The 20,706-nt window shown below is 46.3% G+C and overlaps 1 protein-coding gene across 2 annotated transcripts in view; it reads right to left on the bottom strand.

Annotated features, from left to right (window-relative positions):
* The window catches only part of MMD (monocyte to macrophage differentiation associated), a 65,804-nt gene extending 47,722 nt beyond the window's left edge, over positions 1-18,082 (bottom strand). Inside the window, exon 1 of one of the 2 annotated variants that reach the window (XM_069752455.1) lies at positions 17,906-18,082. In XM_069752455.1, coding sequence (XP_069608556.1) covers positions 17,906-17,928 — 23 coding nt within the window. In that variant the 5' untranslated portion in view covers positions 17,929-18,082. Of the gene's footprint in view, positions 1-5,131; positions 5,267-17,905 lie in introns of those variants that run through there. The other variant, XM_069752456.1, reaches the window with a different exon arrangement.
* Between the last annotated feature and the right edge of the window lie 2,624 nt (positions 18,083-20,706).

Here is a 20,706-nt window from a genome sequence, read left to right as displayed (position 1 = left end):
GCCAAATGGCGTGCCTTCCCTTCTGAGCCCTGCCGTGTGCCCAAACAGTGGTTTACCCCCACATATGGGGTATCTGCGTACTCAGGACAAACTGGACAACAACATTTGTGGTCCAATTTCTCCTATTACCATTGCCAAAATAGGAAATTCCAGGCTAAAAAATCATTTTTGAGAAAAGAAAAATTATTTTTTATTTTCATGGCCCTGCATTATAAACTTCTGTGAAGCACCTGGGGGTATAAAGTGCTCAGTATGCATCTAGATAAGTTCCTTGGGGGGTCTAGTTTCCAAAATGGGGTCACTTGTGGGGGAGCTCCATTGCATAGGCACACAGGGGCTCTCCAAATGCGACATGGTGTCCGCTAACAATTGGAGCTAATTTTCCATTCAAAAAGTCAAAAGGCGTGCCTTCCCTTCCGAGCCATGCCGTGTGCCCAAACAGTGGTTTACCCCCACATATGAGGTATCGGCGTACTCGGGAGAAATTGCTCAACAAATTTTAGGATCCATTTTATCCTGTTGTCCATGTGAAAATGAAAAAATTGAGGCTAAAAGAATTTTTTGTGGGAAAAAATAGTACTTTTTCATTTTTACAGATCAATTTGTGAAGCACCTGGGGGTTTAAAGGGCTCACTATGCATCTAGATAAGTTCCTTGGGGCGTCTAGTTTCCAAAATGGGGTCACTTGTGGGGGAGCTCCAATTTTTAGGCACACGGGGGCTCTCCAAACTTGACATGGTGTCCGCTAAAGAGTGCAGCCAATTTTTCATTCAAAAAGTCAAATGGCGCTCCTTCCCTTCCAAGCCCTGCCTTGCGCCCAAACAGTGGTTTACCCCCACATATGAGGTATCAGCGTACTCAGGACAAATTGGAAAACAACTTTCGTTGTTCAGTTTCTCCTTTTACCATTGGGAAAATACAAAAATTGTTGCTGAAAAATCATTTTTGTGACTAAAAAGTTAAATGTTCATTTTTTCCTTCCATGTTGCTTCTGCTGCTGTGAAGCACCTGAAGGGTTAATAAACTTCTTGAATGTGGTTTTGTGCACCTTGATGGGTGCAGTTTTTAGAATGGTGTCACTTTTGGGTATTTTCAGCCATATAGACCCCTCAAACTGACTTCAAATGTGAGGTGGTCCCTAAAAAAAATGGTTTTGTAAATTTCGTTGTAAAAATGAGAAATCGCTGGTCAAATTTTAACCCTTATAACTTCCTAGCAAAAAAAAATTTTGTTTCCAAAATTGTGCTGATGTAAAGTAGACGTGTGGGAAATGTTATTTATTAACTATTTTGTGTCACATACCTCTCTGGTTTAACAGAATAAAAATTCAAAATGTGAAAATTGTGAAATTTTAAAAATTTTCGCCAAATTTCCGTTTTTATCACAAATAAACACAGAATTTATTGACCTAAATTTACCAGTAACATGAAGCCCAATATGTCACGAAAAAACAATCTCAGAACCGCTAGGATCCATTGAAGCGTTCCTGAGTTATTACCTCATAAAGGGACACTGGTCAGAATTGCAAAAAATGGCAAGGTCTTTAGGGTCAAAATAGGCAGGGTCATGAAGGGGTTAAGAATATTCCAGGTACAGATGCGAGCTATTGCTCTCTAATCAGCAGCGCCGGGCATCTGCCAACAAGTCTCATTAATCTTCAAGTATTCAACCCGGATCAGACGCAAGGCAAGCTAATTGGGAGATTGCTTAGTCCAGCTAGTCATCACTTGGCACTTCATCAGATATTCCGTAGAAAGCCAAACATGTACATTTACTAGAGCAAAACAGCCCTTGGAGGACTGCAAGCTGAGTGATGTTCAGATAATGTGAGAATGTCTTATTTTTCGGTAGAGGCACACAATCTAGTAACTGGTTTAGTCCCTCTACAGAGCACCCCGGGGTGGAGAATATCTACAAGAAATGTTATTTTCCTCATCTTCATACCGTATATACTCGAGTATAAGCCGACCCAAGTATAAGCCAAGGTACCTAATTTTACCTCAAAAACCGGGAAACTTATTGACTCGAGTATATGCCGAGGATTTAGGCAACACCGCATGATGTGGCTGGCCACGCAGCCAAAACTAAGCCTACTCACCCTTTGCGGTCAAACCATAAAGTCACATTCAAACATTCAGTATTTGGTCAGTATTTTACCTCAGTATTTGTAAGCCAAAACCAGGAGTGGGTGAGAAATACAGAAGTGGTGACGGTAACAGATTCCTCTATCAAACTCGATAAACTACAGTGTAGAATACAAAACTCAGGTCGATCTCAGACGATCACCTCCATTTACCACAATATCTGCAAGGGAGACCTTCAAAGACCATTAATAGAAGTATAAGGAGTGGAACATTTACATTCTGTATAGAACGTGCACCCCATCTGAATTCACCATGTATTTCGAAGTATATTACCCATTTTTCAGTGCAGATCTGCTCACACCTGTGTTAGCTCCTGTTTTTGATCAGGTTATCTTTTTTGGGGGGAGTGTAACTGGTAAAAATTAATAAAACAAAACGGAATCCTTATTACTATCATTGAAAGTTAAGCATCCATGAGATTCTAAAAGATACTGAGAAAATAGAATTTTTAGCCTCATCAAGACTTGGTGGGCCACCAAGACTGTCTCTAAAAAGTTCTTAAAGCAGTTATGTCCTAATACTAATTAATAGGGGTCCAGCTTTCCTCGCCCTCGATGATCAGCTGTTGTCACCAGAGAAGTGCTGGCTCCTAGGTAGGGATAGAGTATTTCAAGACAATCATTAAAATGAATGGTTGTCTATTAGAGTTGAGCAAATTGATTGACAAGATCCTGGTCAAGCCAGATAGCTAGTAGTCTATGGCTATCCTCCTCTTATCTGCCATCATCCCCATCACCTCTCCAAATTGGTAGACCTGGGGTAATGTCTTGCCGAGAAGATGATGTTGCATCAGACCTAGTAATTAGAACAATAGCCAGAGATGCCTGTTAGTAGGAGGTTTGGAGACTTCCGGTCGAGAGGCCACGAACTAACAATGACGACTTGACCCGGGTCAAGCAAATTATTTTTCTTACCTCTACTGTCAATGTAATGCAAGTGTTTCCAAAAAAGCTGACCAGTCTGGCACATGGGAAGCCAAGGTGGTTGTTCAAGTCCTAAAAGGGCATATAGACAAGGGTTTTTTCTGAGACAACTTGGTCAATGTAGGCACGTTGGGGATATAGGAAAAAAATCCAACTCCACTAGTGCATCAGACATTAAATAAATCCTTTCAGTGTGACTAGACAACTCACAATGCTATGGGTCTAAACCGAAACATAGCTGTTAAAATACGGTTTCTTAGGAAATAGAAAAAAAAGAACTATTAGGCTACTTTCACACTAGCGTCGGAATCTCCCCGTCGCAATGCGTCGGGCAGAGATTCCGACGCTAGCGTTTGACGCACAGCACAACGGGTGAAGAGGATGCATTTCTCCGGCGCATCCGCTGCCCCATTGTAAGGTGCGGGGAGGTGAGGGCGGAGTTCCAGCCGCGCATGCGCAGTCGGAAAAAGCGGTCCGTCAGGAGCAAAAAACGTTACATGTAACGTTTTTTGCTCCCGGCGGTCCGCCACAACACGGCGCAACCGTCGCACGACGGTTGCGACGTGTGGCAAAGCATCGCAACGCGTCGCTAATGTTAATCTATGGGGCAAAAACGCATCCAGCAAACAACTTTGCAGGATGCCTTTTTTTGCCATAAACGACGCATTGTGACGTAGTGAAAAAAACGCCAGTGTGAAAGTACCCTTAGAATGGAAACCAGAGACATCACCTAAAAGCTAATGAAGTACATCTAAGATTTATGGGGGTAACAAAAGGCAGGAGGCAAAGCAATAAAGTCATTCTTCAAACTTGGTGAAACTGGCCAGGTTTGAGGATGTACAAGAATATCTAGATTTTGTTTTTTGATTGATGGCATTATCACATGTAGAGTTGGAGTGTTACATGTTTGAGATCAGTGCTCTAGACTATGGAATATACACGTAAAAAACACTTGTTTATTCTCCACAGATCTGCACATAAATGACATCTCTTGATTTGTGTAGAAACCTATTACTCATCGCATGGTCCTTAATAAGTCATCCTACAGCAGATGGATGGTGGGATCTCAACCAGTGTTTAAAACTGCCAGAATGTTCTGAAGGAGCAGATGAAAAATGCTGAACATTAGAAAATGAACCATCTGCCTACTGTCAATGTCATTGTAGACCATAATAAGAGAAGGCAGGGAACAGAAAACTTCATTAGAGGGTTCTGCAAGGAGGCAGATATATGTTATCAATAATGTTCTAGAGGTCACTGATGGACAGCAACAAGATAGCAAGTGAACTTTGGTTAGCCAACCGACAGTCTCATTCCACAGGCACCTAACAGATAACAGGCATCTGTATCAAGGTGACCGAACACAAGGGCAGATTTCCGGACCAAAATGCACCAGAATTCTGCGTATAGTGCCGCCATGCGCCTCATTGATTAGACTTTTTGCACAATACTAGAAAGTGTAGAGACGAGATAGTCAAAGAGAACGCACCAGGTTTACTTTCCGAGACACTGTGACACACGTGCTGCATTTTATCGCTGCCTAAGCTACTTTCATGCAATCTACCTATAATACTCAACAGTAAATCTGTGCTAACTAAAAAAAGACAAAAAACTATAATAAAATTATTAAAAATGAATATAGACAATGTGCTCTTGAATCTTCGACACAATGATACATTTTTAACTAATCTCTTCAGGCTGACTAACATTGTATCACACTACAGAATACTTAAAGATCATTTCCACCTTTTGAATCAAAGTTGAATGCAGTAATTATTAAAAAAGAAAATTGAGATTATGCAATACTAATATTTGCCATTCTTAAGAGAGTTAAGGAAAAGCTTTACACCAAAGAACAATCTACAGGTTTCATATCAGAAAGAGGTTAAAATAAACAAGACAGACTCACAAAATACACACAAAAATATAAATACACATCTAAACAAATATATAATAAAATATATAAATATATTATAAAGTATATATAAATAAATATAAATATAAGAGTCTATCCTTCTAACCAGGACCAAAAAATATTCACAAGTGCTAAATAAATGAAGCTACCTTCCTACGGTGAACATGATGAGATGAATGGCCAGAGACAATCCTGAAGTCAAAAGAATCAATCATTCAAAGGCTTAAAGATCTCAATCCAAGTCTCCTCTCCATAGAGGCTAGTGCACCAATGAGGAGGTCTGGACCCAACCTGCCACTGATGGAGCTGCCTTGTCAATAGAGAAGCCAATCGATGAGAACACCAGCACCTCTACCCTCCTCCTCACAATGAAGTAATCCGTCTATTCTCATGTTGGTATTCAGCTCTGCCCACCAGCCTGAAACAAGGGATGCCAACTTGGATTTTTGCTATAGCCACCCTACAAGATTTCCTAGGCACTAAGTCAATGAGCTACTGACCCTATGTCAGGGTGCTTGTCAGAATTCCCAATCTAGTCTTCTAATCAACAAATCTAATCAAACACATGCACTACGTAAGGCTCTAATGAAACAATCCAAAATCCATAGAAAAAAAATAAGGAAGATGAAATATTGCAAAGTCATGAAAACGTTTATGGGTTAAAGTGCCTAAATATGATCAGTAAATAGATACACAGAAATGTTATGGGTTCCTTTAATAAAATGGCTAGCCTGGTTATAAGAGGAATGAGCTATACTATATATACAGTTTATGAGACCCTACCTCTAATGGGATTAGTCACTGTATGTACGGACGAGAAGAGGTCCAGGCTAAGCACCAAAGTGATGACCTACAGGGTATATAGTGTGAGAAGATCTCAACCTGTGAGTCAGTAGCTTATGTACAGGAATTTTACACATATATACAGTAGCTATATGGATATATACAGCAATCACTGTAAATAGGAGACAAGGCTAGAATAATGCCTACACTAAGTGTTAGTACATTGCGATTATGAACTCCACAATGGATGTACACATCAAAAATGTAAGGTACTTAGTTTACGTTTTTGGATTAAGAAATTAAGCCATCCAACCACGTCAAGGTGTACCTTCATAATGGATGGTCCCTAATGACTCGCCTCTCAGTGTGCCCCAACAGAGGTCATGTGAACTAGGGAAGAGATGGGATCCAGGATTAGCTCTTCATTCTAGCCACTTAACTCACTTGAACATTCATTTTATACTAAAAGGTGTAGAAGCCCTTTTTTAATTTTTTTGTAATATTCTTTGGGGGAAGGGGTTGACCCCCACCGAGACTCAGCACCCTGATCCAGCCTTCTTTCCTGGAAAAGTTTTAATAAAGATAAAAACCTGGATCCCACCTCTTCCACTTTTCACATGAGAACTGGGTGCATGGAGCGCCGTGTTATTAGAGTTGGTGACCATCCAAAATGAAGGTACACCTTGAAGTGGCTGGATGGATTTTTCATTTCTTGATCAAAAAATGTTAACCAAGTACCTTATGTTTTTAACGTATACAGCAGTTTGGGAATTCATGTACGGTATTCATTAACCGAAGTGTTAATATTTATACACAGAATATATATATACACAAAGCGAATTTGTGCATCTGTACATTAATATATACACGCACAGTATACACAGACTATATGTAATAGGGACACAACGATAGGACATTTATTATTATTATTTATTTATATAGCACCATTGATTCCATGGTGCTGTACATGAGAAGGGGTTACATACAAGTTACAGATATCACATACAGTAAACAAACTAACAATGACGGACTGATACATTTATGGATATAATACATAGGAGACATGATGGGAACACTTGTGGACCGGTACAGGATGTAGTGTTGGAGACATTATTATAGAACCAGGCTAGGCATTGGTAGCGTGAGCTATACCCTAAGAAATCACTAATACTTGATTTATAAAGGCTTTTCACATTTACAGGAAACTATTGTCCCCCGCCATAATTCAGAGTAAGGCCAATTTATCAATCTGTTCTTTGCTTGCCCTCCCAGGTCCAGCACTGTGTCTCCACCGCTGACTCGGTCACTGCCTGGAGCGCCAATGCCACATTGACTGAGCTGCGGCATGTTCTATATATATGATCATATTATATGGCGTTTAAGGTGAGAGGACCAGCCTGAGCTATGTATATGATGATGTGTTGTACATGTAGAGAGGACCAGGCCGAGCACCTGTGCTATGAACCTGTACTGTATATGATGAGGTGTTGTACGTGGAGAGAAGACTAGTCTGGGCACCAGTGCCACGGATAAATTGTAGACATGATGTAAGGACCCGTTTGGCCAACAGTGCAATTTTTCTGTATATGTTACTAAATAATATTAATGATGCGAGGACCAATCTGGGCACTAGTGCCATTACACAGTATGAGATGATAACTGGTATACATGGAGAACGGGAAGTTTGGGCACCAGTGCTATGACCTACACCATATAATAGGATAACTGGTATACATGGAGAAAGGGAAGTCTGGGCACTAGTGCCATGCTCTACTGTATACACAATGTGTGTTCTACACAGAGAGAGGTCTAGTCTGGGCACTAGTGTCATGCTCTAGTGTATACACAATGTGTGTTCTACACAGAGAGAGGTCTAGTCTGGGCACTAGTGCCATGCTCTAGTGTATACACGATGTGTGTTCTACACGGAGAGAGGTCTAGTCTGGGCACTAGTGCCATGCTCTACTGTATACACGATGTGTGTTCTACACAGAGAGAGGTCTAGTCTGGGCACTAGTGTCATGCTCTACTGTATACACAATGTGTGTTCTACACAGAGAGAGGTCTAGTCTGGGCACTAGTGTCATGCTCTACTGTATACACAATGTGTGTTCTACACAGAGAGAGGTCTAGTCTGGGCACTAGTGTCATGCTCTAGTGTATACACGATGTGTGTTCTACACAGAGAGAGGTCTAGTCTGGGCACTAGTGTCATGCTCTACTGTATACACAATGTGTGTTCTACACAGAGAGAGGTCTAGTCTGGGCACTAGTGTCATGCTCTAGTGTATACACGATGTGTGTTCTACACAGAGAGAGGTCTAGTCTGGGCACTAGTGCCATGCTCTAGTGTATACACGATGTGTGTTCTACACGGAGAGAGGTCTAGTCTGGGCACTAGTGCCATGCTCTACTGTATACACGATGTGTGTTCTACACAGAGAGAGGTCTAGTCTGGGCACTAGTGCCATGCTCTAGTGTATACACGATGTGTGTTCTACACGGAGAGAGGTCTAGTCTGGGCACTAGTGCCATGCTCTAGTGTATACACGATGTGTGTTCTACACGGAGAGAGGTCTAGTCTGGGCACTAGTGCCATGCTCTACTGTATACACGATGTGTGTTCCACACGGAGAAAGGGAAGTCTGGGCACTAGTGTCATGCTCTACTGTATACACAATGTGTGTTCTACACAGAGAGAGGTCTAGTCTGGGCACTAGTGCCATGCTCTACTGTATACACAATGTGTGTTCTACACAGAGAGAGGTCTAGTCTGGGCACTAGTGTCATGCTCTAGTGTATACACGATGTGTGTTCTACACGGAGAGAGGTCTAGTCTGGGCACTAGTGCCATGCTCTACTGTATACACGATGTGTGTTCCACACGGAGAAAGGGAAGTCTGGGCACTAGTGTCATGCTCTACTGCATACACAATGTGTGTTCTACACAGAGAGAGGTCTAGTCTGGGCACTAGTGCCATGCTCTACTGTATACACGATGTGTGTTCTACACGGAGAGAGGTCTAGTCTGGGCACTAGTGCCATGCTCTACTGTATACATGATGGGTGTTCCACATGGAGAGGGGTCTAGTCTGGGCACTAGTGCCATGTTCTACTGTATACACGATGTGTGTTCCACATGGAGAGGGGAGTAGTCAGGGCACTAGTGCCATGTTCTACTGTATACACGATGTGTGTTCCACATGGACAGAGGTCTAGTCTGGGCACTAGTGCCATGTTCTACTGTATACACGATGTGTGTTCCACATGGAGAGGGGTCTAGTCTGGGCACTAGTGCCATGCTCTACTGTATACACGATGTGTGTTCCACATGGAGAGGGGTCTAGTCTGGGCACTAGTGCCATGTTCTACTGTATACACGATGTGTGTTCCACATGGAGAGGGGTCTAGTCTGGGCACTAGTGCCATGTTCTACTGTATACACGATGTGTGTTCCACATGGAGAGGGGAGTAGTCGGGGCACTAGTGCCATGTTCTACTGTATACACGATGTGTGTTCCACATAGAGAGAGGTCTAGTCTGGGCACTAGTGCCATGTTCTACTGTATACACGATGTGTGTTCCACATGGAGAGGGGTCTAGTCTGGGCACTAGTGCCATGCTCTACTGTATACACGATGTGTGTTCCACATGGAGAGAGGTCTAGTCTGGGCACTAGTGCCATGCTCTACTGTATACACGATGTGTGTTCCACATGGAGAAGAGAGTAGTCAGGGCACTAGTGCCATGCTCTACTGTATACACGATGTGTGTTCCACATGGAGAGAGGTCTAGTCTGGGCACTAGTGCCATGTTCTACTGTATACACTATGTGTGTTCTACATGGAGAGAGGTCTAGTCTGGGCACTAGTGCCATGTTCTACTGTATACACGATGTGTGTTCCACATGGAGAGAGGTCTAGTCTGGGCACTAGTGCCATGCTCTACTGTATACACGATGTGTGTTCCACATGGAGAAGGGAGTAGTCAGGGCACTAGTGCCATGCTCTACTGTATACACGATGTGTGTTCCACATGGAGAGAGGTCTAGTCTGGGCACTAGTGCCATGTTCTACTGTATACACTATGTGTGTTCTACATGGAGAGAGGTCTAGTCTGGGCACTAGTGCCATGTTCTACTGTATATACGATGTGTGTTCCACATGGAGAGAGGTCTAGTCTGGGCACTAGTGCCATGCTCTACTGTATACACGATGTGTGTTCCACATGGAGAGAGGTCTAGTCTGGGCACTAGTGCTAGGTTCTACTGTATACACGATGTGTGTTCCACATGGAGAGGGGTCTAGTCTGGGCACTAGTGCCATGCTCTACTGTATACACGATGTGTGTTCCACATGGAGAGGGGTCTAGTCTGGGCACTAGTGCCATGTTCTACTGTATACACTATGTGTGTTCTACATGGAGAGAGGTCTAGTCTGGGCATTAGTGCCATGTTCTACTGTATACACGATGTGTGTTCCACATGGAGAGAGGTCTAGTCTGGGCACTAATGCCATGCTCTACTGTATACACGATGTGTGTTCCACATGGAGAAGGGAGTAGTCAGGGCACTAGTGCCATGCTCTACTGTATACACGATGTGTGTTCCACATGGAGAGAGGTCTAGTCTGGGCACTAGTGCCATGCTCTACTGTATACACGATGTGTGTTCCACATGGAGAGGGGTCTAGTCTGGGCACTAGTGCTATGTTCTACTGTATACACGATGTGTGTTCCACATGGAGAGAGGTCTAGTCTGGGCACTAGTGCCATGTTCTACTGTATACACGATGTGTGTTCCACATGGAGAGGTCTAGTTTGGGCACTAGTGCCATGCTCTACTGTATACACGATGTGTGTTCTACACGGAGAGGGGTCTAGTCAGGGCACTAGAGCCATGCTCTACTGTATACACGATGTGTGTTCCACATGGAGAGAGGTCTAGTCAGGGCACTAGAGCCATGCTCTAGTGTATACATGATGTGTGTTCTACACGGAGAGGAATCTAGTCTGGGCAATAGTGCCATGCTCTACTGTATACACGATGTGTGTTCTACACGGAGAGGGGTCTAGTCCGAGCACTAGTGCCATGACCTACACCGTATACGATGATAACTGGTATACATGGAGAACGGGAAGTCTGGGCACCAGTGCCATGCTCTACTGGATACATTATGTGTGTTCCACATGGAGAGGCGTCTAGTCTGGGCATTAGTGCCATGTTCTACTGTATACATGATGTGTGTTCTACATGGAGAGAGGTCTAGTCTGGGCACTAGTGCCATGCTCTACTGTATACACAATCTAGTCTGGGCACTAGTGCCATGTTCTACTGTATACATGATGTGTGTTCTACATGGAGAGAGGTCTAGTCTGGGCACTAGTGCCATGTTCTACTGTATACATGATGTGTGTTCTACATGGAGAGAGGTCTAGTCTGGGCACCAGTGCCATGCTCTACTGTATACATGATGAGTGCTATACATTCTGTAACTGATGAGTGTTGTACATGGACAGGAGACCAGTCTAGATATAGTGCCATGCTGTAAGCCGAATCCTTTCTGGAATGACACAGAACTATGCTAGATCAGATTACTTTGTTGAATTTAAATGACAGTTTAGTAGTGAACAAAAGTTGTGAGACTGACACAAACTTTGAGAGTCAAGACAGAAAAAAGTCAAAACCGCACCCTTTTTTTTCCTTAAGGTCTCAGCGGACACAGGGGCGCACGTCCAGAGCCAGGGAGCCCATCCCAGACAACGTACCAAGACTTAAGAGAAAAATGACAGCGCCCCTGTTGACCGAAACGTCGCTACAGAAGGCAGAATGTGAGTCTCTATTTTTTCCCATCCATTGTGGCGCTGTCATTTTTCTCTGAAGTCTTGACACAAACTTTGGTCTTCACAAAATTTGCTGCTTTAGTGTTTTTAGATCTTTTTGTCAGATGTTCCTATGGTGGCATCACTTGAGAAAATAGTTTTGAAGGACAGCGATTTGGCTGCAAAGGACTGGAGTAAAGTTTTTAAAGACAAAAGTGTTTCAGTGAAAAAAAAAAAATCAATTTTCGGTTCAAGTCAGGAAAAACCCCAAGTCTATATCCCATTGAGAACCTGAGGTTGATCCTCAAAAAGCAGATGGACAAACAAAAACACAAAAATTGTGATAAACCAAAAGCACCAATTAGAGAAACATCTGATTAAAAGATCAAAAAAATAACACTCAAGTGGCAAACTTTGTGAAAACCAAAACATTGCCAGTCTCAAAATTTTTGACCATGACTGTATGTAATGTATATGCAAATACCCTCTACAGAGAGGACTAGAACTCTAGTGCCACCTAATAGAAGTAGCAATCCTAAAAGTCAAGGAGACTTGCCACATGACTTCGGGTGAAACCCAAACCAGACACTCCATTTAAGAGTCAAGGTATGGGTTATTTGCCCCTCACCAGTACAAATCAGGATGTCTGATATTTAGATTCATTAAGTCCTTGGGCCGGATTGACACTCTCCTCCATAAGACCACTTGCCGGTTAAACTGTACATAAGGAAACGTGGTCTGGGCCCCAGGGTCATGGTCTATTCTGCATACGATGACATGATCAGAGGCAATATATATCATTGCCCAGGAAAACACACTCGTCCTTTGATCACATACAGCTCTGGCAAAAAATATTTTATATATATAAAAAAAAAAAAAAGAACAGTGCATGCAGACCTCAAATAATGCAAAGAAAACAAGTTCATAATCATTTAGAAATAACAATACTAATGTTTTAAGGCTCGTTTCACACTAGCGTTTTGCTGAGCTGCGGACTTCCTCTGTGATGCCCCGCCCGCATCTCTGCCCACTACTGCATGTGGCCTGAGTACCTATCTTTAACATTAGGTGGGCAGGTCGTGCGGATGTATGCGGATGCCACCGCATGAGTCGTTTTTACACTGCAGAGAAAAAAAGAAATTGCAACCAACTGCATTTTACGCGGGTCGCCGCATCGTCAAAACGACGCATGCGGAGGCATCCGCACGACCTGCGTACCTACTGTAAAGATAGGTACCAGGCCGCATGCAGAAGTGGGTGGAGCTGAGCGGACTAGACTGTATAAAATGGGTGGTATACATGGCAAGAGGATCAGTTTGACACCAGTGCCATGCTCTATTCTGTATGATAAGCTGTATACAGGAGAGAACCAGTGTGAGCACCAGTGCCATGTTCTACCCTCTATAAGAGGAGTGTAATGCAAAGAATGGAACCATTTGCGGCACCAATGCCATGCTCTACCCTGTATATGATGGGTGGTACACAGAGCGGACCTGTCAGGGAACTAGTGCCATCCTCTACCGTGTATAAGATGGGTGATATACATAGAGGGCACCAGTGCCACGCTCTACCCTGTATATGATGGGTGGTATACATAGAGAGGACCTGTCTGGGCACCGGTGCCATGCTCTACCCTGTATATGGTGGGTGGTATACATAGAGAGGACCTGTCTGGGCACCGGTGCCATGCTCTACCCTGTATACGGTGGGTGGCATAGAGAAGAACTGTCGGGGCACCAGTGCCATGCTCTGCCCTGTATACGGTGGGTGGTGTACAGAAAGGACCTGTCGGGGCACGGTGCCATGCTCTGCCCTGTATACGGTGGGTGGTATACAGAAAGGACCTGTCGGGGCACCGGTGCCATGCTCTGCCCTGTATATGGTGCGTGGTATACAGAGAGGACCTGTCTGGGCAACAGTGCCATGCTCTACCCTGTATATGGTGCGTGGTATACAGAGAGGACCTGTCTGGGCAACAGTGCCATGCTCTACCCTCTATATGAGTGTAATGCAAAGAATGGAACCATTTGCGGCACCAATGCCATGCTCTACCCTGTATATGATGGGTGGTACACAGAGCGGACCTGTCAGGGAACTAGTGTCATCCTCTACCGTGTATAAGATGGGTGATATACATAGAGGGCACCAGTGCCACGCTCTACCCTGTATATGATGGGTGGTATACATAGAGAGGACCTGTCTGGGCACCGGTGCCATGCTCTACCCTGTATATGGTGGGTGGTATACATAGAGAGGACCTGTCTGGGCACCGGTGCCATGCTCTACCCTGTATACGGTGGGTGGCATAGAGAAGAACTGTCGGGGCACCAGTGCCATGCTCTGCCCTGTATACGGTGGGTGGTGTACAGAAAGGACCTGTCGGAGCACCGGTGCCATGCTCTGCCCTGTATATGGTGCGTGGTATACCGAGAGGACCTGTCTGGGCAACAGTGCCATGCTCTACCCTGTATATGATGGGAGGTACACAGAGAGGACCTGTCTGGGCACCGGTCCCATGCTCTACCCTATATATGGTGGGTGGAATACATAGAGAGGACCTGTCTGGGCACCGATGCCATGCTCTACCCTGTATATGGTGGGTGTTATACATAGAGAGGACCTGTCTGGGCACCGGTGCCATGCTCTACCCTGTTTACGGTGGGTGGTATACATAGAGAGGACCTGTCTGGGCACCGATGCCATGCTCTACCCTGTATATGGTGGGTGTTATACATAGAGAGGACCTGTCTGGGCACCGGTGCCATGCTCTACCCTGTTTACGGTGGGTGGTATACATAGAGAGGACCTGTCTGGGCACCGATGCCATGCTCTACCCTGTATATGGTGGGTGTTATACATAGAGAGGACCTGTCTGGGCACCGATGCCATGCTCTACCCTCTATACGGTGGGTGGTATACAGAGAGGACCTGTCTGGGCACCGATGCCATGCACTACCCTGTATACGGTGGGTGGTATACATAGAGAGGACCTGTCTGGGCACCAGTGCCATGCTCCACCCTGTATACGGTGGGTGGTATACATAGAGAGGACCTGTCTGGGCACCGATGCCATGCTCTACCCTGTATATGGTGGGTGGTGTAGAGAGGACCTGTTTGGGCTCTGATGCCATGCTCTACCCTGTATACGGTGGGTGGTATACATAGAGAGGACCTGTCTGGGCACCGATGCCATGCTCTACCCTGTATACGGTGGGTGGTATACATAGAGAGGACCTGTCTGGGCACCGGTGCCATGCTCTACCCTGTATATGGTGGGTGGTATACATAGAGAGGACCTGTCTGGGCTCTGATGCCATGCTCTACCCTGTATACGGTGGGTGGTATACATAGAGAGGACCTGTCTGGCCACCGGTGCCATGCTCTACCCTGTATATGGTGGGTGGTATACATAGAGAGGACCTGTCTGGGCTCTGATGCCATGCTCTACCCTGTATACGGTGGGTGGTATACATAGAGAGGACCTGTCTGGCCACCGGTGCCATGCTCTACCCTGTATATGGTGGGTGGTATACATAGAGAGGACCTGTCTGGGCTCTGATGCCATGCTCTACCCTGTATACGGTGGGTGGTATACATAGAGAGGACCTGTCTGGGCACCGTGCCATGCTCTACCCTGTATATGGTGGGTGGAATACATAGAGAGGACCTGTCTGGGCACCGTGCCATGCTCTACCCTGTATATGGTGGGTGGTATACATAGAGAGGACCTGTCTGGGCACCGTGCCATGCTCTACCCTGTATATGGTGGGTGGAATACATAGAGAGGACCTGTCTGGGCACCGTGCCATGCTCTACCCTGTATATGGTGGGTGGTATACATAGAGAGGACCTGTCTGGGCACCGATGCCATGCTCTACCCTGTATATGGTGGGTGTTATACATAGAGAGGACCTGTCTGGGCACCGATGCCATGCTCTACCCACTATACGGTGGGTGGTATACAGAGAGGACCTGTCTGGGCACCGATGCCATGCACTACCCTGTATACGGTGGGTGGTATACATAGAGAGGACCTGTCTGGGCACCAGTGCCATGCTCCACCCTGTATACGGTGGGTGGTATACATAGAGAGGACCTGTCTGGGCACCGATGCCATGCTCTACCCTGTATATGGTGGGTGGTGTAGAGAGGACCTGTTTGGGCTCTGATGCCATGCTCTACCCTGTATACGGTGGGTGGTATACATAGAGAGGACCTGTCTGGGCACCGATGCCATGCTCTACCCTGTATACGGTGGGTGGTATACATAGAGAGGACCTGTCTGGGCACCGGTGCCATGGTCTACCCTGTATATGGTGGGTGGTATACATAGAGAGGACCTGTCTGGGCTCTGATGCCATGCTCTACCCTGTATACGGTGGGTGGTATACATAGAGAGGACCTGTCTGGCCACCGGTGCCATGCTCTACCCTGTATATGGTGGGTGGTATACATAGAGAGGACCTGTCTGGGCTCTGATGCCATGCTCTACCCTGTATACGGTGGGTGGTATACATAGAGAGGACCTGTCGGGGCACCGGTGCCATGCTCTACCCTGTATACGGTGGGTGGTATACATAGAGAGGACCTGTCTGGGCACCGTGCCATGCTCTACCCTGTATATGGTGGGTGGAATACATAGAGAGGACCTGTCTGGGCACCGTGCCATGCTCTACCCTGTATATGGTGGGTGGTATACATAGAGAGGACCTGTCTGGGCACCGTGCCATGCTCTACCCTGTATATGGTGGGTGGAATACATAGAGAGGACCTGTCTGGGCACCGTGCCATGCTCTACCCTGTATATGGTGGGTGGTATACATAGAGAGGACCTGTCTGGGCACCGATGCCATGCTCTACCCTGTATATGGTGGGTGTTATACATAGAGAGGACCTGTCTGGGCACCGATGCCATGCTCTACCCACTATACGGTGGGTGGTATACAGAGAGGACCTGTCTGGGCACCGATGCCATGCACTACCCTGTATACGGTGGGTGGTATACATAGAGAGGACCTGTCTGGGCACCAGTGCCATGCTCTACCCTGTATACGGTGGGTGGTATACATAGAGAGGACCTGTCTGGGCACCAGTGCCATGCTCTACCCTGTATACGGTGGGTGGTATACATAGAGAGGACCTGTCTGGGCACCGATGCCATGCTCTACCCTGTATATGGTGGGTGGTGTAGAGAGGACCTGTTTGGGCTCTGATGCCATGCTCTACCCTGTATACGGTGGGTGGTATACATAGAGAGGACCTGTCTGGGCACCGATGCCATGCTCTACCCTGTATACGGTGGGTGGTATACATAGAGAGGACCTGTCTGGGCACCGGTGCCATGGTCTACCCTGTATATGGTGGGTGGTATACATAGAGAGGACCTGTCTGGGCTCTGATGCCATGCTCTACCCTGTATACGGTGGGTGGTATACATAGAGAGGACCTGTCTGGCCACCGGTGCCATGCTCTACCCTGTATATGGTGGGTGGTATACATAGAGAGGACCTGTCTGGGCTCTGATGCCATGCTCTACCCTGTATACGGTGGGTGGTATACATAGAGAGGACCTGTCTGGCCACCGGTGCCATGCTCTACCCTGTATATGGTGGGTGGTATACATAGAGAGGACCTGTCTGGGCTCTGATGCCATGCTCTACCCTGTATACGGTGGGTGGTATACATAGAGAGGACCTGTCTGGGCACCGTGCCATGCTCTACCCTGTATATGGTGGGTGGAATACATAGAGAGGACCTGTCTGGGCACCGTGCCATGCTCTACCCTGTATATGGTGGGTGGTATACATAGAGAGGACCTGTCTGGGCACCGTGCCATGCTCTACCCTGTATATGGTGGGTGGAATACATAGAGAGGACCTGTCTGGGCACCGTGCCATGCTCTACCCTGTATATGGTGGGTGGAATACATAGAGAGGACCTGTCTGGGCACCGTGCCATGCTCTACCCTGTATATGGTGGGTGGTATACATAGAGAGGACCTGTCTGGGCACCGTGCCATGCTCTACCCTGTATATGGTGGGTGGTATACATAGAGAGGACCCCTCTGGGAATCACCCTCCTGGACAGGGCAGGAGCAGCACATCTCCCCATAAGGCAATGAGTGGGGGGCACAGCCATGGTGGCAGGGTGGGCTTCATCTGTGCAGCCTGTGAATGAATGAACAGGGCTGTGCTGCACACTGTGCTGGCTGGGGGCGGCCATGGAGGGGAGGCAGCATGCTACCAGTGGAGTATACAGCCCCCTCCTCCCATCCACAGCCGGGGAAGCCCCTCCGCTGAGCCCCTCTATCCATCACTCACCGTTTGAAGTCCTTAGCCACCATTTCTGAGCCACTCCGGGGCAGCTGACAGGCAGTGGTAGCCGGAGAGATGGAGCCCACATCGGCCAGGCGGCAGGCAGAGCCCGGACACTGGCACCGCCGAGCGCCCCACTCTCCAGTCAGCCGGGCGCTCGCCCCGCCCCCTGCTCAGTCCACCGCACAGCCCTCCGCCCCTCACAGTGACGTCACCCATCTCACACACCAATCATTGGCACACACACCCGATGATCGCCGGCTGTGTGATTGACAGCTGCCTCACCCCGCCCCTTTCCAGTTTAACCGGTTCATCGCTTCTGAGACAAGCGAGAAATAATAAAGACAGGACAGTGACGGTGGCTCCCCCATGTGCGGGCGCTCAGTGGTTTATTCCTTACATTTACATTGTATTTATGATAGAGCCTATGATAAAAGCTTCTGTCAGGGGTGGACGTGTGCCCCAGACATTGCTGACATCTGACGCCACGAAGCATCGCAGCCAGTGATGCGGCCGGTGATGCGCGGGGCCGTCTGTGGCCGCTCCACCTGGCTGTATGTGAGGGCGCAGGGGCGGACACAGGGGGCTTCTCCTGTTGGAGGCTTCTTCTCCCCCACGCGCTTGGTGTCTATACCGGCTTTGGTGCGAACACAAACACCTGATGTTTCCTATAGAGAATCCTCCGCGTTATTACAGAAAGCCAGCAGGGGGCTGAAAAACGCATCAACATGGTGCGGAATGTACGGGCGCTGGCGGTAATGCGCGTCATTATCCTACTGACTGAGCGACAGCAGCACCAGGATAGAGAGAAACCGCAGCTCAACACCAACAGCTGGGGTCATACAGGAGGGCAGAGCTTCAGCTAGAAGTTTACCTATCGTCTATCTATCTATCTATCTATCTATCTATCTATCTATCTATCTATCTATCCCATATCTATCTATCTATCTATCTATCTATGTATCTATCTATCTATCTATTATCTATCTAATATCTATCTATCTATCTATTATCTATCTATCTATCTATCCCATATCTACAGTGGGGCAAAAAAGTATTTAGTCAGTCAGCAATAGTGCAAGTTCCACCACTTAAAAAGATGAGAGGCGTCTGTAATTTACATCATAGGTAGACCTCAACTATGGGAGACAAACTGAGAAAAAAAAATCCAGAAAATCACATTGTCTGTTTTTTAATCATTTTTTTTGCATATTATGGTGGAAAATAAGTATTTGGTCAGAAACAAACAATCAAGATTTCTGGCTCTCACAGACCTGTAACTTCTTCTTTAAGAGTCTCCTCTTTCCTCCACTCATTACCTGTAGTAATGGCACCTGTTTAAACTTGTTATCAGTATAAAAAGACACCTGTGCACACCGGTGCCATGCTCTACCCTGTATACGGTGGGTGGCATAGAGAAGAACTGTCGGGGCACCAGTGCCATGCTCTGCCCTGTATACGGTGGGTGGTGTACAGAAAGGACCTGTCGGAGCACCGGTGCCATGCTCTGCCCTGTATATGGTGCGTGGTATACCGAGAGGACCTGTCTGGGCAACAGTGCCATGCTCTACCCTGTATATGATGGGAGGTACACAGAGAGGACCTGTCTGGGCACCGGTCCCATGCTCTACCCTATATATGGTGGGTGGAATACATAGAGAGGACCTGTCTGGGCACCGATGCCATGCTCTACCCTGTCCGCCCACCGGATATGACGTAACGGCACGGGGTGCCGACGTCGGAGTATCCGGAACGGAGTGAATGTTCCTCTGTATTTCAGAGGACAGAATACTCAGATACGCACCGGATATGACGCTACGGCGATGTGCGCCGACGGTGTGGTATCCGGAACGGACTTGGCGTTCCTGTGTATTCCAGGGTGCAATATATCCGGTGACACCGGAAGTGAGGTACCTAGCGTCCGGAAATGTTTAAGGAAGAGAAGCTGGGTAGCTACATATAAAAAGGGGCGGGAAACGGACCGCCATAGCGTTATGCTCACGCAACATCTGTATTGGTGATACAATCCCCTGATGATTATTCCATATGAAACGCGTTGGGAAACACGGTACAAGATAATGGGCCCAGGGAGAATAGCACGGTCGAAAGTGGAATGACCGACACGATGGGCTACTGATACACATCACCGCATCAGATCTCCAACAGAAGACTGATCAGCAGAGGATTGATGAGTATCATGGTTTACTTTGTGCACGTGACTAGATATTTGTCTTAGCCCTGAAAATGTTATTTATATAGAGGGTAGTTGTATGACATCTATGATCACGGCACCTTCTTGAGCTAGAATAAGAGATATATACCGCTTGGTATGGATAAGTTGTTACTGCAGCAGCAGTTACCTAGAGGCTGTTAAGTGACTAGAGATATAGCCTACTGAGGTTCTATCCTGCCGGTTGATTACAGTCGTGGCATAGAGACGTGAGATCTAGAGATATACGGATTCATAGTCTCTAGCCTGTTTCTGTTGAACAACACTGATGCATATCTGAGGTATCTAACAGTGGTTCATGGTGCGGTTATATATTCTCATAGGTTTTTATATGTGTCTCTATGTTCAGTATGTATGCACTCTGCACTTTTGTTAGCACTATATGTTTGCACCTTATTTTAATGGACTAGAATTAAAAGTTAAATTTTAACGATATTTAGGAACCGGCTTGTTGTAATTTAGTTATATTTGGTTCTTTATTTTCGATTATTTGAGCCTAGCTTGGTCATATCTATCTATCTATCTATCCCATATCTATCTATCTATCTATCTATCTATCTATCTATCTATCTATCTA

Source organism: Ranitomeya imitator, chromosome 2 (assembly GCF_032444005.1).
Source record: "Ranitomeya imitator isolate aRanImi1 chromosome 2, aRanImi1.pri, whole genome shotgun sequence".
NCBI lineage: Eukaryota > Metazoa > Chordata > Amphibia > Anura > Dendrobatidae > Ranitomeya > Ranitomeya imitator.
The sequence above is the reverse complement of the archived record's forward strand: the minus strand, read 5'-3'. Positions and strand labels throughout refer to the sequence as shown.